The sequence below is a fragment of the Augochlora pura genome, chromosome 7 (genome assembly GCF_028453695.1).
Source record: "Augochlora pura isolate Apur16 chromosome 7, APUR_v2.2.1, whole genome shotgun sequence".
Lineage (NCBI taxonomy): Eukaryota > Metazoa > Arthropoda > Insecta > Hymenoptera > Halictidae > Augochlora > Augochlora pura.
Window position 1 is genome coordinate 32,788,464 of NC_135778.1, and position 15,117 is coordinate 32,803,580.

Genomic DNA, 15,117 nt, shown 5'->3' on the forward strand with positions numbered 1-15,117 from the left:
TAAATGGATCCGGAAGAGATCAATCGGAAACACGATCCCGCGACACTGTCCCGCGCGGTACTGAGAGAGCGTTTGAGCTTTTCATTCATAGCCGTTAGCCCGTGAGCTGACCGAGATGTCCGGGGTTTCGCGCAGGCGTTACATCCACTTCCGTCTGGTTCCTTTTCCTTCGGCGGCGTATGCGGAATCAAAGGGAACCGTTCGCCCAGGCCGGGCACGATTTTTGTTTGGTTTCTGAAATCGATAGCACCAGCTCGCCGCCGATGAGACGTCACAATGGCCCTCTCGATCGAGCCCGCGATCGCTCGAGAGCAAAGAGAGACGGACGTCGACGACCTCCTTCCTTGCTGGAGCCCCTTTCGCGCACCCCGTGTTTTCCTATCCAGCGAAACGTATCAATTGCCTGCAGTACTTGCTCCACGGCTGGTTTACGCGGCAATCTATGCGTTTACCGATCCATATTACAGGCTAGACTTCTCCAACACGCTCTATTTAATGCGAAACGACAAGTGTACACAATCGGGCGATCGGAAATCTAGTATCGTCGACGACTATCGCTATTGGGGTCGCCGTGATTTATGGAAGAATGGCGGAATTATGGGCCCGTGAAACCTGCAGGTCACATGCTAATAGACGGTTTGCTAAATAATTTTAGATTTTTCACGAGATGGTTTATCGCTTTATTATTATTGGAAATGGGTGTTTAAATACATTTAAACTAAGGTATAGTTTTAAATAAAAGAAACTTTATTCTACGGCGTGTGAGGAAGCTCTCTTCTGTGCAGATGCTTTTCAGCGACTGACTGTGGCTTTTCTGGAACCCCGAAAAGAAAACTCGGGTCCCCTCGTAATTCGAAACTGTTATGTTTGTGCCTCACAAGGCCAAACACTTATACGAGGTGTATATTTTCCTATCTTAATTTCCATCGCTTCTAAGAACATTGATTTGTTTTAGCCCATGCACAAATATCGAATTGTGAGTGATACGTAATATTCCAATAATTATATTTTAGGTATTATTATATTAGATGTTATATAGTATGTATTATATTATTAGGTATTGTTATTATATTAAATGTTATATATATTATATTATTAGATAACAAATAACAATAATAATGATGGCTGGCAGCACCATCAATCTCAAATATCAAAGTAAATGTTTTGCAAATTGTCTGTTGATAGATATTTAAGAAAACAATTTGACCCATATCCAGATGGCACAAAAACGTCTTTAAGACATTAGAGAGACGTCTGATGTAGGATATTCTGCACGTTCGTCCGCTTTTAAGACGTCCCGAATGTTTTATGAAGGTTCTACGAACGCTCTAGAAAGAACTTAAAAAATTCCTCTGTTACAAATCCAAAAGTCTCCTAGATAACTTTGAGAAGTCCTATTTACTACTTTAGACGTCCTATAAACTGCTTTAAGACGTTTTAAAGACTTTTAAAATTGGACGTTCATTTAATTTCTGAAATAAGAAGTCTGAAATTGGACGTCCTTTTAATTTCAGTTAGAAAAGAAGGTAGTTACATTTCTGTGACAAAATTCTCGACTAGAATGTCGCGAGTTCTTCGTTGGTTTTCGACAAAAATTCGATCATTTCCGTCGCGAGATCGTTTAATGAAACATTTATAATAGCGATGTTAGTTTTCTACAGAATGTACCGTATGTTTGCTGAAACAATAAGGAGATATTTGTATGCTGACGATCGCATGGAGCACAGCCGGGGCTGATTCAATATTATCGCAAGATTACGTCCACGATATTGTACCTTCAATTGCCAGTCAATTGACCGGTCGATAAGATTGGTCGAGTGGATTTCTATTCGAAGGATTCGCGGACATTTATGCAACCTTATTTATCGAGGCACAGGTATCGCGAGAAATTGATAACGGTAAATATGCCGATCACTAAAATAAGCTATTTCAAACGAGCTTATAGAAGCAATGATTAGATATTTACTTTGATCTTGATCGAATCTTATTGTAATATTTCTCGCAAACAACATACATGAATAGATAAATAAAAATAACCAGAAAAATATCAATTAAAGAATGAAAACTAAGCGATAGTAAATTAAAGTATTAGCGAGTCGTTATGTCGACAGGTGGACCTTGTGTCAATGATCGTAATCGAGCCTCGCGTAACGATATGAAACGAGATAGAAAACCTTGGAAATAGGATCGAGATTCGTGTCTCCGATGGTACGTGATCGGATTAAAGACATTTTGGAGTACCGGGCGGTTTAAGGAGCGACCAAATCTTTCGCATGCGTAACGGGTTCCGCAAATTAATTGCACAACGGAACTGCAATGGTACGTGTGCATTAATTAATCGATCGTCGCCGGAAAATTCATTTCCAGCTGTCCTGTGTCTCGATTCTAATTAACGGGCGCACGTTACATTACACGAACCGTTGGTGGGGCACGCCGATAGATTAGTAATTAATTCCGGCGCGTTTGAGGACTCGATTTCGTTCGAACTCGTTCGGCAAAACGACGTTGTTCGAGCGAAAATTGATGTCATGAACGCGGCCGTTTCGCAGCTGCGATGGCGAAACCGTTTCAAGTTCAACTGTTTCCCGCCTTTCTATACTGTCAAAGCAGAGCACCGCGATGAATGTTTCTGTATATACATACACCGTGTATGTGATGAAGCAGTGGCTGATAACTGGAGAGATCGCAAAAGCGTGCACAAGGAATGAAAATTAATCGTCTTTGGACTGTCAGTTGCGGCGGTATAATATTTTTATACTAAAAATAACGTATTTGAGTCAAAACCGGAGACTTCGATTTTTAAAATGAGATAATACTCATTGTTCTACGATGTTTTCTCAAAAAGTTATAGCATTTTAAATATTGCCGCCTTTTTAGTTAGAATTTAATGAGTCACGTCGTAACATTTGGATTTCGCATTCGTTGTTCAGAGCGCCACCAAATGGTAAAAAAATCGTAGAACGCTGTTTTTGGCCTCATTGGAAAGTAGAGACTGTGTACTTTAAGATCGCGTCAGTTTGAAAAGCAGAAAAAATTGTTTCAACTTCCTACAGATTTGTATAGTTTAGAAATTCTGGTAAATTACCATTTTTGCTTTCTTGTCTATCTCCCAGGATAAAAATTTTGTCAACTAAAATGGTTCTGGTATTAAAAAAACTAGAGATTACACGTTTCCAAATGGGTCTAAATTGATCTCCCTGTAATTTTTCTCATGAAATGGCAGTAGTTCAAACATCAATAATCTTTCACTAAAATTTCAACGTGTCTTATAGCAATCCTGATCGCACACTTCTCATACGAAACTGTATAAAACGGCAGGAAGAAATCATAGCTCGATGTTTTTGGTCTCGTTGGAAAGCTAAGATTTTAATCTACAAATTCACGGTAGTTTCATTCCAAGAAGTCCACGAATTTGAAAATACTAATATAAAGTACCATTTTTCGTATATTCTGCGAGAACAAAGTACAATAATTTTCTATGAAAAAAGAACGGGTCACGAGACTCTGCGATTTTTTTTAAACAGACTTGAGACGCTTCTATTATCGTAAAGTAACGATAAAATAAAAAGGGTCAAATGTTATCGTTTTCATTCACGTTCGATCGTATACAGAACTTCATTTAAGTATAAAGAATCGTTGGAATTAATTGAAAAGCCATTCAATCGATTTCCAAAGAATCTGTCACGAATATTATATTTACTTATCGAGTGCGGCGATCGCTCTATCTCATAGGGACCCCTCTGAATCGAGCATTGTGGTGGGGTTGGGACGAGAGGACGAGGTGGGGAGAAACCGGTTGATAAATAGCAGTGTCGCCGCAATTTCTTTAGATCACGGATCGCTGCGATCTTCGTCGTACAATATTCTGTGGTACACGTGCCGATTCATCTCTCGTCGGTCTAACGTTTCCGTGGGGAATGTTACCAGTGTCGCACACGTCCACACGACGAACGTTGATCCCAGCGAAAATTGACGCCAGTGAGCCGTGAACAGTGGCACGTGGTTCGTTTTAGTTAACCGTCTTCAGCTGGAGGGACTATGGACTTCACCAATAAGGAAGAACGCAGGTCGAGTTGGAAAAGTGAGTGTCCGATGTTACCGTCTCATTCTTAATGTCCAGGCACACTGACCTTCCGCAAGCCTATTCTCAAGTCTATTCATCAGCCTGTTCATAAGCCTATTCATAGGACTATTCTAAATTTATTCTACAGTTTATTTGCCAGTCTATTTATCAGTTTATTCCCGAGTCTATTCATTAACTTATTCACAAGTCAATTCATGTACTATACATAAAATTCATGAAACTATTCACTAACCTATTCATATTCTTATTCGCAAACCTATTCACAAAACTGCTCACAATCCTATTTATAATTAATTATTCTGATATTCTTAAATGGCATAATTATTCTTAACACGTTGAGTGCGGCGCCGATTTCGCTAGACTTTCCGTTCAGCCGGCAGCGCTCGGCTCGGTGTCGCCTTACTATGCCGCGTGACGCGAAGGGTCAACACTTCACTAGACCGAAAAGTATAAACAGAAGATTACTTTATTTCACTGCTTGGTTTGAGGTTTGGCTGTGAGAATGGGGCACTCAATGCCCATGTATACAATGTATAAACATAAGATAATGGGGCGGGGAATGCCAGAATGGCCAAAGATCGAACATCAAGAGACGATCAGTCGGAAAAAGCCACGGGAGTATAAAGGTTCAGTGCAGCAGAGAGAATTCAGTGTTATATTTTTTGAAAAAGTTTTATAATTTAACCCTTGACAATGCCGGTCTCATGCACAGATATCGATCAAACGAGAATTTTGCAGTCACTCCCTAGAATCCACGCCGCCTAAACGACAAATCGATTGCCGGTCCCCAGGGACCGGCGCCGGCTGAACGGAAAGTCGACTGCCGGTCCCTAGGGACCGGCGCCGCACTCAACGTGTTAATAAACTATTCTCAATTATTTTAATTATTATAATCATTCATAAACTGTTCAGAAGACTATCCATAAACGTATCCATAAGCTTATACACAACCTATTCATGAGCCCATTCGCGAAACTTGTCATAAGCTTATTCACAAACCTGTTAATAAGTTTATTCACGAACATATTAATAAGCTTATTTACAGACCTATTTACAAGCATATTGACAAAGCTTTTCATACAGCTGAGTTTGTAATTGAAATGTACACCATACGTTAATTCATACAATTCTTCTTAGACAATACATATAGACAATGAAACAGGAGGGACTACGAAAATAAAAAATCAGTCGACTGACACATGTTTGACAGAAAAGTCGCCTTTTCGTTTTAGAACTAAAGAAGGAGCATTACAAAAGTGCAAAAGCGATTACGTGGTATACATTTAACGAAAAGGTACAAATTTCGTTATTTCGCGCGAATTTCCTGGAACAGGATAAATTCGTGCGGCAAATAAACAAGCGGGGGATTACGAAAGTTCAAAAATAATGGACATGTTACAAAAAAATACACATTTCGTTAATTAACGGGTTTTATCGCAAACGATGAAAACCGGTATGGTAAATAAGCAAGCCGGATGAACACAATAGCAATTAAATATCGCGTAAGTAATACAAGAAAGATACATTTCGTTAATAAAGACGATTCGCTCTGAACGATAACAGATGCGGCGAACAAGGAAGAGGGATTACGGGAACGGAAAATCGACGGAAAGAGAAGAGAGAGAGAGAGAGAGAGACAACTGAGAAACGGAGTGAGGATAGGTGAGAAAAATCAAGTGACCCACGCGAGAGAGGAATCACAGCGAGAGACGAGGAAAAAGTTAGATTGAACCGTGGTAGAAAAGGCAAACGTGGAAGCGTCGGCCAAGAGGCGCGGAGAGGGTGCCGGGGGCACAAGGTTTCCACGGAGTACATCAAGATCTCGGGACGTTTTATAGTATTCTAATAATTATCTCGAGATACTGTGCTCCGACCTTTTGTTATCGAGTTGCTCGAGGAAAACCGATGGTTGCCGCAGCGAGCGGGCCGAGCCCCGAGTTTCTTCTGCGGGCTGTGATTAAGAGCCGGATTAAAAGCGCGGGATTATCGCGGGCTAATTAGTCGGTGTGTACTGAAGGAAGTTTGCGGACCCTGATTCGTTTATAGGTCTCTCGGATGGAAATTGAAACTCCCGGGCAAGCTTGATTCTCGACGGTGACAACTCGTCAGTGACAACAGCCTTCAGAGCTTCCGGGATGACGATAATAACGTGCCTCTTTCGCAGTTGTGCTCCATCGTTTGCGGCCGCAGTTTCTCCGGGACTCGAGAAGAAAGTAATCGCTGTTCCTATTTATCTTATTGCCTCTTGGAAATCGCCGGATTACTCTCAACGTTTTAAACGGGCCGCTTGTTGACAGCATGGGATTACCGTGCTCCTTCGCGGGGATCGCCTAATCCAGGCGTCGGCAGCCTTTATATGCCACGGGTTAAAATCGAGCAAAGTGCGACTATTCAAGGGACATGTTTGGGATCAGTGGCATCTTCATTTCAGAACAGTCTTTTAGTGAAAAATAAGGCGGATTTTATTGAAAAAATAATTACGGTCTGCTTCTTATAATAATTATTGTAACAATTCAGAGTCTAATAGGTTACCGACGCCTAACCATTATCATAATTATTATTCTCGTTCAGGAGACCGAGCATAAAAAAAAGCACTCTTCAAAGTCTGCTGATACAAGGTGTCAAACTGTCTGGTTCTATCAGTGAAAAAAAGGCGGCGAGATAATACATTGTTTTCGAATGGAAGATAGAGGGATTGGCTTGCTACACGACTTGTTTACAATGTTCGTAGCGTCGAGCAGAGTGTCAAACATTTCAAGGTGTAGCCGAAAAGTCTAGATCAACCTTCTCTCGTATTCCCAGCGATTCGTCTCCTCGAAAGTGTAATCTCTACAGGTGCGATCCGTGGAGAGCTAGGATTGCAGGATTGATGTACGGTCTTTAATCGAGCAATTGGATCTCTCGTCACTTGTCCTGGCGGTTCAACCAATGGCGGCTCTTCATTGCAAGCATTAATTTTTCTATTTTACTCGTAAATGATTTTTCTGACTGTTTGTAAATTTCAATAGTAAACTTCGACATTTTTTATATTTCAAGTACCATCTTATTGTTGAAGAAAATCGTACGATAATGTACCTAGGTTCATTTTAAGGACTGAAGTTTCCTCTTTAAAACAAGTCCAAGAATATTGATCTACGATCTTTTGTTGCTCTTTTGTGACGCTTTGAATGAGAAGTTTAAAACTGACATTTTGAAGCGTAATTCATTAATTTCTAGACATAAGGTTGACGATGATTAAAGTGATATAATTTCTCGAAAGAAAGTCGTAGTACATCGAGCCTTAGCTTACTTTAAAGTATATAAAATGCACTTTGAAATAGCGTTAGTTATTTTATTATGGTATGCTTTTGTTATTAATAATAACATCTTATTATTAATAATTATCACTGCCCATTTTTGACAATATTTCCAATTTAGAGATCCCTGATGAGTTCAACAATTTTTTACATAATTAAACTACAGGGATCTTGAGGTTCGAAGTTTCTTCTTTTCAACGAGCCCAAGAACATCGCTCTACGACCTACCATTACCATTCTAGGGCACTTTGAATCTGAAGTGTACCGTCACTAAAAAATTCTTACTAATAGGTGTTTAGTTCTTAAGCTGTCTCTAAGCGAAAACTGTTCAATATTCAAACAAGTATAACTTCGTAAAAAGTAAACTTAGTACAACGAACCTTAGCTCATTTTAAACGGTAAAGATTCCTCTTTAAACTCATATCAGATACTTTCATCCAATATCTTTCTTCTGTATATTTTTTTACATTCTTTCTTCGTTTATTTTATATCATCCATTATGTTTGTTCCTAGTCAGAAAAACGGCATTCCATTTGTATAGATCCGCTAACCAAGCGATAGCGAAACCACTGAAGTGCGAATAGTAATACGAACGAGTGAATCCTGTGAATTCTGTTCAAAGTGCCGCGGTGCAGCAGGGACGGCTGTTGGTCTTACGTGAAACGAAAGCTGCCGGTTCTGACATGGTCGACAGCCTACAAGCTCGCATGGCTACCGCAAGATGCACTGGCAGGATTCACGGTCGGTCTGACCGCTATTCCTCAGGGTATCGCTTACGGGATTGTGGCCGGACTGAATCCCGAGGTAAATAATACCGAGGGAATCGTCTGCGATACTTTCTCTTCACGATATCCACCTGGATTGTTTGTCTATCTAGTACGGGCTGTATGCATCCTTCATGGCATCCTTCATCTACATCATCTTCGGATCCTGCGACTCCATCACTATAGGACCTACGGCCATCATGGCCACCATGGTGCAGTCACTCGTTGGGAAGTACGGGGCTGATATTGCGGTCCTGATGACTTTCTTGAAGGGTTGTTTCATCACTCTTCTAGGTTTGCTGCATCTAGGTGAGTGGTAGATGCTTGATAGATTCCAAAGAGTAGCTAAGATTGCCTGGCAATGTAGTGCTGTTGAGGATTTGTAGTACACTTGAGGCTCAAGGTTAGACCGAACTAATTATAGATCAAGATTAAAGATAGCTAGTTCTAATCAACTGAAGATCATGTTTAGAGTTAGACCTAATCAACTGGAGATCAAGATTATAACTAGTTATTGAAAATCTATTGGAGATCATGACACACAATTTCTCAGGTTTCCTATTGGACTTCATCTCCCTGCCAGTGATCACAGGTTTCACGACAGCGGCGTCCATCAACATAGCAGCCTCGCAGTTCAAATCACTGCTCGGCATACCAGGACGCAGCGAGGACCTAGTGGATTCGCTGGTATCAGTGTTCTCGAACCTGAATGAGATCAGATACCAAGATACGTTGCTGGGAGTGTGCACGATAGCGGTGCTGGTCTTGCTGAAGGTACTATGCTAAAGGTATTTTGCCAAGTCGATCCTGATGAAACCGATTCGAACATTGTCTACGAGCACAGGCAGCCTCGAGCTTGCGGTACGGGGCTAATAGGGTTTAATACGACTGCGACCCCGGCATGATTTGTGTCTCCAGAGAGTCCGTATTGTTAAATCAATTAGCCGAACGCGAGAGACAATGTTCCTTATCGTCTTAACGCTGCCAGGGCCCCGTCTAACGTTTCTCTGTTAACATTTCCGCAAGAATTTGCCCGGACGGCGAACCGGCACGTGGCCTGAAAAGTTTGCATGGATCGTTACCCTATCCCGTAACGCTTTGGTAGTCGTCGCAGGGACTATCACGGCGTACATATTTTACGTCAACCACCAGCAACCCTTCAAGCTGACTGGTGAGGACCGCTTTTCTGCTTCATGCTGTCTCCCCCTTCTCTATACTCGCTTTTACAATGCCATTTTCTCGAACTGTCGGCCCGCGAGACAAATGTCCATGCATTTTTTAGGAACCATGGGAGAAGGACTGCCACCGTTTGCGCCGCCACCATTCTCCATTACCGCCAACAATCGCACCTACAACTTCCTGGAAACCGCTACCGCCATGGGGACCACGCTGTTTACGCTACCGATCGTCTCCACCATCGAGCACATGGCCATCGCGAAAGCCTTCGGTACTTTCAAAATTTTAATACTGCTCTTAATATTCTCTCGTAATTTTCAAACTGTTAACGTTATTCCGAATAGTGCCCCCATAGTGTAACATTACTCTCAAATATCATCAATAATGTTCAAATGAACTCGTATTGCTTTCAAAGTCCTCGTAGTATTTCCACTATCCGGTTATGTCAATGAGAGCAACCGATTAACAGAATTCCGAGCAAATAGAAAAGAGGAATTGTAGCGCTCTTACTGTTAATCGCGAGCAACCTGGTGCTGCGGCAGGCTCGCCCACCCGGCTCTGCGCCCATAAATAACCGCGGATACATCGATATGGTTTCGGTTTAGCGATGGGAAAGTCTCTGGACGCAACGCAGGAGATGTTCGCATTGGGTGTATGCAACGTGTTCGGCTCGTTTGTGCGATCAATGCCGGTCACAGGCTCTTTTACCCGCACCGCCGTCAATCACTCGTCCGGCGTCAAAACGACTCTCGGCGGTTTGTTCACAGGTGAGTTCGGCATCCGCAATTGCAGCCGCGGTGTACTTCCGACCTGGTCCACGGAGTTCGGAACAAAAACTCTGTCGACCCAAGGCCGTGCACCGAGAACTTTTGGTTAATTACACGACCGTCCTTTGATTTCAGGATGCTTGGTGTTGCTCGCTGCCGGTCTGTTGACTTCCACCTTCCGTTTCATTCCGAAAGCCACCCTGGCCGGCGTGATTATATGCGCCATGTACTACATGCTCGACTTCAAGACCTACGCCATGCTCTGGCGGGCCAAGAGTAAGTATCCGGGCACCTATGGTTGCGAGAGCAGCGAACCGTTACTCATGGGCACGACGCTCGCCTCTAGAGGGCCGCGGGTATAATTTGACAGGTGATTCATTGGCTGACAGGCTGATTTAGTGGCTGCTTCCTACCACATACTGCACTTTTTCGCTCTGTAGTCAGTTAGTGTTGCGACTGTACTTATACGAAGGCGTTTTCTGATATCTTGATTTACCATACGGTCTGTCCACGCGAAATCGAATACCTCTTCGAGTTCCGTTCTGACACATTCGAATATGTTGGAGGATTTAACCAACATTTGAAACTGTTCGATTCCGCCATGGAATGATCCTATAGTTTTCAATTGAAGCAACGTTAAGCCCCTTTCATAATCCACAATAAGGGTATTCGAATCGCCACATTGAAGCGTGTTTATAGAAACGCGTTGACACCTCTCCTGTTCCAGAGATCGACTTCGTACTGATGATGGTCACATTGTTGTTCTGCGTGTTCCTCAAACTGGAGTGGGGTATAATCATCGGCATAATCCTAAACATATTAATGCTGCTCTACTTCTCGGCGCGGCCTTCTATTCAAACGGAGATCCAGCAGGTAAATCAACCGAATTCTGTTGTTGGCTCGAGCTTTCGCCCGGTGGGCCACAATGGAAATGATTTTCTGTCCAGGTCGAGGCAGGTTCCGTGATACGCGTCACACCGGAAGAAGCACTAACGTTCCCAGCGGCGGAGAATTTCCGGACAAGCATAATGAAGTTATCCGAGGAGAGCCCGAGTAACGTCTTGCTGGATTGCAGAAACTTGAAGAGGATCGATGTCACGGTCGCGAAGGTAACCGTTCAGTCCGAGCGCTGGTTTCCCAATATACTAATCGTTCTTCTATTTTCTAGAATCTAAAACTATTGTCGAACGATCTGCATCTTCGCGGCCAGACCCTGGGATGCATCAATTGCCACGAGAACGTGCGCGACGTCCTCAGTACAATCGCACCGGATCTATGCAGAGATCCAGCGTAGGATCGCTAGAAAAAAATAACGTCCAAAGAACGGATTAGTATGAAATCGATTGTTGGATATAATAAAAGGTTCTGCTATTTATTTGTAAATTTGCTGACGAGATAAGTTTGCACGAGCGGAAATAAAATCGCCGTACCGGCGAATTGAAAACACGCTGCTCTGCGGAAATTGATTGTTTGCTCGAAACTCGATAACGTTATCGATCCATGAACTACTACAGTTATCCGCGGAACCCGATCCGCTATAAAATCGCTACGGGAACGACTTCGATACCGCTATACGCGGATGGAATCCGAGATTCACGTTTCAAAAATCGTGACCATTGTTTCATTTTTGTTGGCTTATTCTATAGTAACCGCACGAAGGAGGATTTTCTCTTGCGTCATCGGATCAAATTGGGGAAAGCTTTCAGCCGTCTGGCGCGAGCTTCATATAATTACATATATCTATGAACACATTTATTTGAAGCTTGAGTTGAAACTAGCCAAACATTTTAAAATCTGGTTTAAACTTGAGAAACCTCGACTAAATTCGATTGTAGTTTTGTCAAACTCGATTAGACTAATCTATTTACAATTAAACGTACCTGGATTAGATTTAACTGGAACCATCAGATTTGTTTTAAGTTGGAGTTACTGACACCTAGTTCAAACTCATTTAAGCCCTTGCACTATAATAACGAGTCAGACTCGTGGTGAAGATTTTTAATGCAAGCTTCTACCAAATATGAATATTATTAATTCCTTCTACATCGACGTAAAAATAAATTCTTGTGTCATCAAAGTATAGAAACGAAGGTAAATAAAGACAATTCAAGAAACAAAAATTGTCTGGTCCCATTAGGAAAATTATTAAGTACGAATAAATGCTAATCGTCGTAGCATGAAAGGAGCGCTAGTGGAAGGGGTTAAACTGTCTTCAGACAATGTCCAACTTAGTTCAATCTGGCCCAAACTTAATAAATTTGAGCTGAATTTCGTTAAACCCAATTAGATTCGATAGAAATAGATGTAAACTTGATTAAAGTTGTGTTATAAATATTTGAATTTCATTCGAACTTCAGCATAGTTGTTTAAAAACAGTTACGCTGAATCCAAGCTAGATTAGGCTTAAGCTAAACTTAATACAAATTAGAAGAAATCGCATCGAACGTAGTCGAACGTAATGAGAGGTTCATCAGACTGATTTTCTCTTTATTGAAGCTTCTCCCACAGGCAATCCTGTTTGCAGACGATCGTAAAAGTATCGATACGAAGTCGAACCTATTTTATCACGTCCGCTACGGTGTACAGATAAGGGAGTTCTATCCGAGGATTAAATTACGTGTTCGAGCCAGTGTAGGAAGTAAGCTCGTTGGTCGAAAATCTTGGCGACCAAGGGTCAGAGGTTCCTCAGGTTAGTTGGATCGATTCCGTGGTTGGTCCGGACGTGCTTCTCCATCGTTTCGTTCTCCAGTAAGATCCAGTAACAGTACTTGCAGTAAGTTCGACGATGAAACTTGACGTGCGTCGATAATGATAGGAAAGTGGCAATCTGCTCGTTACAGAAATTGCACTGGAATTTCAACTGTCGTTGTTCTGAAAGCTGTTCGAAAAAATGCTTAGACCGGCGTCGGAGAAATTAGTTCCTGCATTATACCTCGAACTCCGAGACATGATAGACGATCGGTGATATTTCTCCCGGAGTTCGATTCCCCGCTATTCAATTAACATGAGAACTTCGCGACAGAAATAAATAACACTTACGTTCGTGGCGTCTCCGCCACCCCCATGATCGTTTTTCTCCTGGATCACCGCGTACTGCGGCGCTTTCGAGTCTGAGCTCTGTCTACGACGCAACTGCAGCGGCAATACGACCGGGTATTTTCCCTCCTCGAACTGGAATCACATGATCTGTTTATACTTGCATTTACCTACTTGCACAACACTAACTACCCCGACGCAGAACAGCACGCGCTAAACGAAAGACAGAAATTGCGCGATTCTTCAGCAAGCAGTATATGTATATATGTACGTAAATTAGCCCTTTTCATTCTAACTAACGTTATACTCTGGCTTACGTAACGTTCAAACAGCGTTTGTAGGCTAGGATTTCAAATGATCGTATTTCGAATGTGTTTGCTACTTTACATTTCACTATTTACGTACGTATACCTGATTTCGGTACCAAAACACTTTATTATACTGTTTTTATAATTAATAGAGAGTCTATTCTACACGTGTTCGTCTTTCGCTCGTTTGAAATTCCCGCGAACCCTTTGGCTGTAAGATTACCGACTCTGCGCGGAGCGCCACCGTTTGTAACCGCCGGATTTCGTTGTGTTTGCGTCGTTTCGAACGAGCTCCGATATTTCTTGATATTCGAGTGGTATTTTATGTGTGCCGTACGAAATTTCGCTTGATTTTGGCAATTAGAAGATCGGGGAACCTGAATTGTATAGATTCGTAAGGAATTACGAAGGAGATAGGTGAAATATTCGATCGTAACTACACGCAAAATTTGACATAACGTACAATAGCTTACTACATTGTCCCGTTGATTTCGAACGAACCTGTATTCGATTCTACTTCTCTTGTTTACAATTCATGGTAATACTATAACTTTATTATACATAGAAACGTAAAGCATTCATCTTATACGATCGATTAGGTTAGTTAAGGTTCTCGAAGTATATCGTGCGACACGTTGAATAAACTTCGCGGTTAACGGAATGTAGCTTGTAACTGTCACTGCAGGACCATCATTTAGTTTTCAATTAATTGCAATGACATTCTAGATCTCGTTAATTATATAAAATAAAACACTTGTTATTTGTATATATAATTTAAAAGATATTTTCGTAGACAAGTACGATAACCAAACAGGTTATAAAGAAACGAAATGTTAATATAAATGTTCTGTAATAGAAAACATTATAATAGACTACAATAATTAAAAAAATAGCAATGCCGACGTACAGTTATTGGTCGAAAACTTTTTAACACTGACTGTGACGCCATCTTCGCTTGTTGAATATTTGCAATTTAAAATTCGCGCGGTTTTCATTAAAATTAGCGGCAGTGTTAATTTGTTTGATAATTTGCGCTCGGGAAATGTAGCGCTGCGAAATGTGGGAGCGCAGAAAAAAAGAAAATAAGTGAACAATGAATTCAACGGAAGCTGACCTTTCTAATATTTTGATTCGGTGGTCGGATATCGTAGACGAAGTCCTTCTTGGTCATCTTCTCGCTGATGTTGCGGTTGCATCGCAGATTATACTTGACAACGTCTCCTGCCATCGAGTTTAGCAACGGATTTCTGCAGCCGTGGTGAGTGACCATAATAGTTCTTAACTGTCTTTTGTCTTCGTCGATGTTCGTTTGTTCATAAACAAAGAAAAAACGTCGACGTGGTTTTTATTATGAAACGTATTTATTTATTTCTTGTAATGATAAATTACAGATATTCCTTAAATTATTATCGTTCATAATAATAGCTTCGAAGATTTCTTCTAGTGGAACCTAGGTTCGTAATGATACTTTGTTACGCGTTATTTTTGTCAAAAAGATCGTTAATGAATGAGCCATAGTTGTCGAGCCGCCTGTTTGGCGATTATGCGAGTTAGTGAACATGTTTAGTAATAAAGAGATAACGATGAGTTAAGTAACTAAGTTGTCCCTGTGCCTCGTACGAACCCGCGTTTCAATTTCGTTTAAATGGTGGGGGTCCTTAGCTGCGCCACCGGCAAGTCGAACAA

General features: G+C 41.6%; 3 protein-coding genes across 6 annotated transcripts in view; 2 read left to right on the top strand and 1 right to left on the bottom strand.

The window, feature by feature from the left end:
- The first annotated feature begins 3,810 nt into the window (after nucleotides 1-3,810).
- Nucleotides 3,811-11,528, top strand: LOC144473279 (sodium-independent sulfate anion transporter). 3 transcript variants are annotated; one of them, XM_078187026.1, is made up of 11 exons: nucleotides 3,811-4,081; nucleotides 8,003-8,184; nucleotides 8,258-8,453; nucleotides 8,698-8,918; nucleotides 9,171-9,315; nucleotides 9,427-9,591; nucleotides 9,926-10,087; nucleotides 10,223-10,363; nucleotides 10,815-10,960; nucleotides 11,035-11,196; nucleotides 11,256-11,528. In XM_078187026.1, exons 1-11 carry the CDS (start codon nucleotides 4,039-4,041, stop codon nucleotides 11,379-11,381), a joined length of 1,689 nt encoding a protein of 562 aa, XP_078043152.1. In that variant the 5' UTR covers nucleotides 3,811-4,038; the 3' UTR covers nucleotides 11,382-11,528. The 3 variants fall into 3 exon arrangements, with proteins under 3 accessions (XP_078043152.1, XP_078043153.1, XP_078043154.1); XM_078187027.1 differs by lacking the exon at nucleotides 3,811-4,081 and adding an exon at nucleotides 5,725-6,297; XM_078187028.1 differs by lacking the exon at nucleotides 3,811-4,081 and adding exons at nucleotides 6,334-6,566; nucleotides 6,656-6,955 and having other exon boundaries at nucleotides 8,003-8,453.
- Nucleotides 11,119-14,701, bottom strand: LOC144471993 (uncharacterized). Its single transcript, XM_078184622.1, has 4 exons — nucleotides 14,546-14,701; nucleotides 13,127-13,258; nucleotides 12,705-12,965; nucleotides 11,119-11,386 (listed from the first exon to the last, which is right to left on the bottom strand). Exons 1-3 carry the CDS (start codon nucleotides 14,699-14,701, stop codon nucleotides 12,762-12,764), a joined length of 492 nt encoding a protein of 163 aa, XP_078040748.1. The 3' UTR covers nucleotides 11,119-11,386; nucleotides 12,705-12,761.
- LOC144473278 (uncharacterized) overlaps nucleotides 13,714-15,117 on the top strand; it is a 159,281-nt gene continuing 157,877 nt past the window's right edge. Inside the window, exons 1-2 of one of the 2 annotated variants that reach the window (XM_078187014.1) lie at nucleotides 13,714-13,969; nucleotides 14,583-14,689. The gene's annotated coding sequence lies outside the window, so the exon portion shown is untranslated. Of the gene's footprint in view, nucleotides 13,970-14,293; nucleotides 14,690-15,117 lie in introns of those variants that run through there. The other variant, XM_078187013.1, reaches the window with a different exon arrangement.

Excerpts from the sequence above, each read along its gene's own strand:
- LOC144473279 (XM_078187026.1), top strand. The coding sequence starts at position 4,039 with ATGGACTTCACCAATAAGGAAGAACGCAGGTCGAGTTGGAAAA. Across the intron at positions 8,185-8,257 it reads TGGCCGGACTGAATCCCGAG|TACGGGCTGTATGCATCCTT; the intron begins GTAAATAATACC and ends TTGTCTATCTAG. Across the intron at positions 9,316-9,426 it reads GCAACCCTTCAAGCTGACTG|GAACCATGGGAGAAGGACTG; the intron begins GTGAGGACCGCT and ends TGCATTTTTTAG.
- LOC144471993 (XM_078184622.1), bottom strand. The coding sequence starts at position 14,701 with ATGGTCACTCACCACGGCTGCAGAAATCCGTTGCTAAACTCGATGGCA. Across the intron at positions 13,259-14,545 it reads CGAATCAAAATATTAGAAAG|TTCGAGGAGGGAAAATACCC; the intron begins GTCAGCTTCCGT and ends ATGTGATTCCAG. Across the intron at positions 12,966-13,126 it reads GTGGCGGAGACGCCACGAAC|CTTTCAGAACAACGACAGTT; the intron begins GTAAGTGTTATT and ends TTTTTCGAACAG.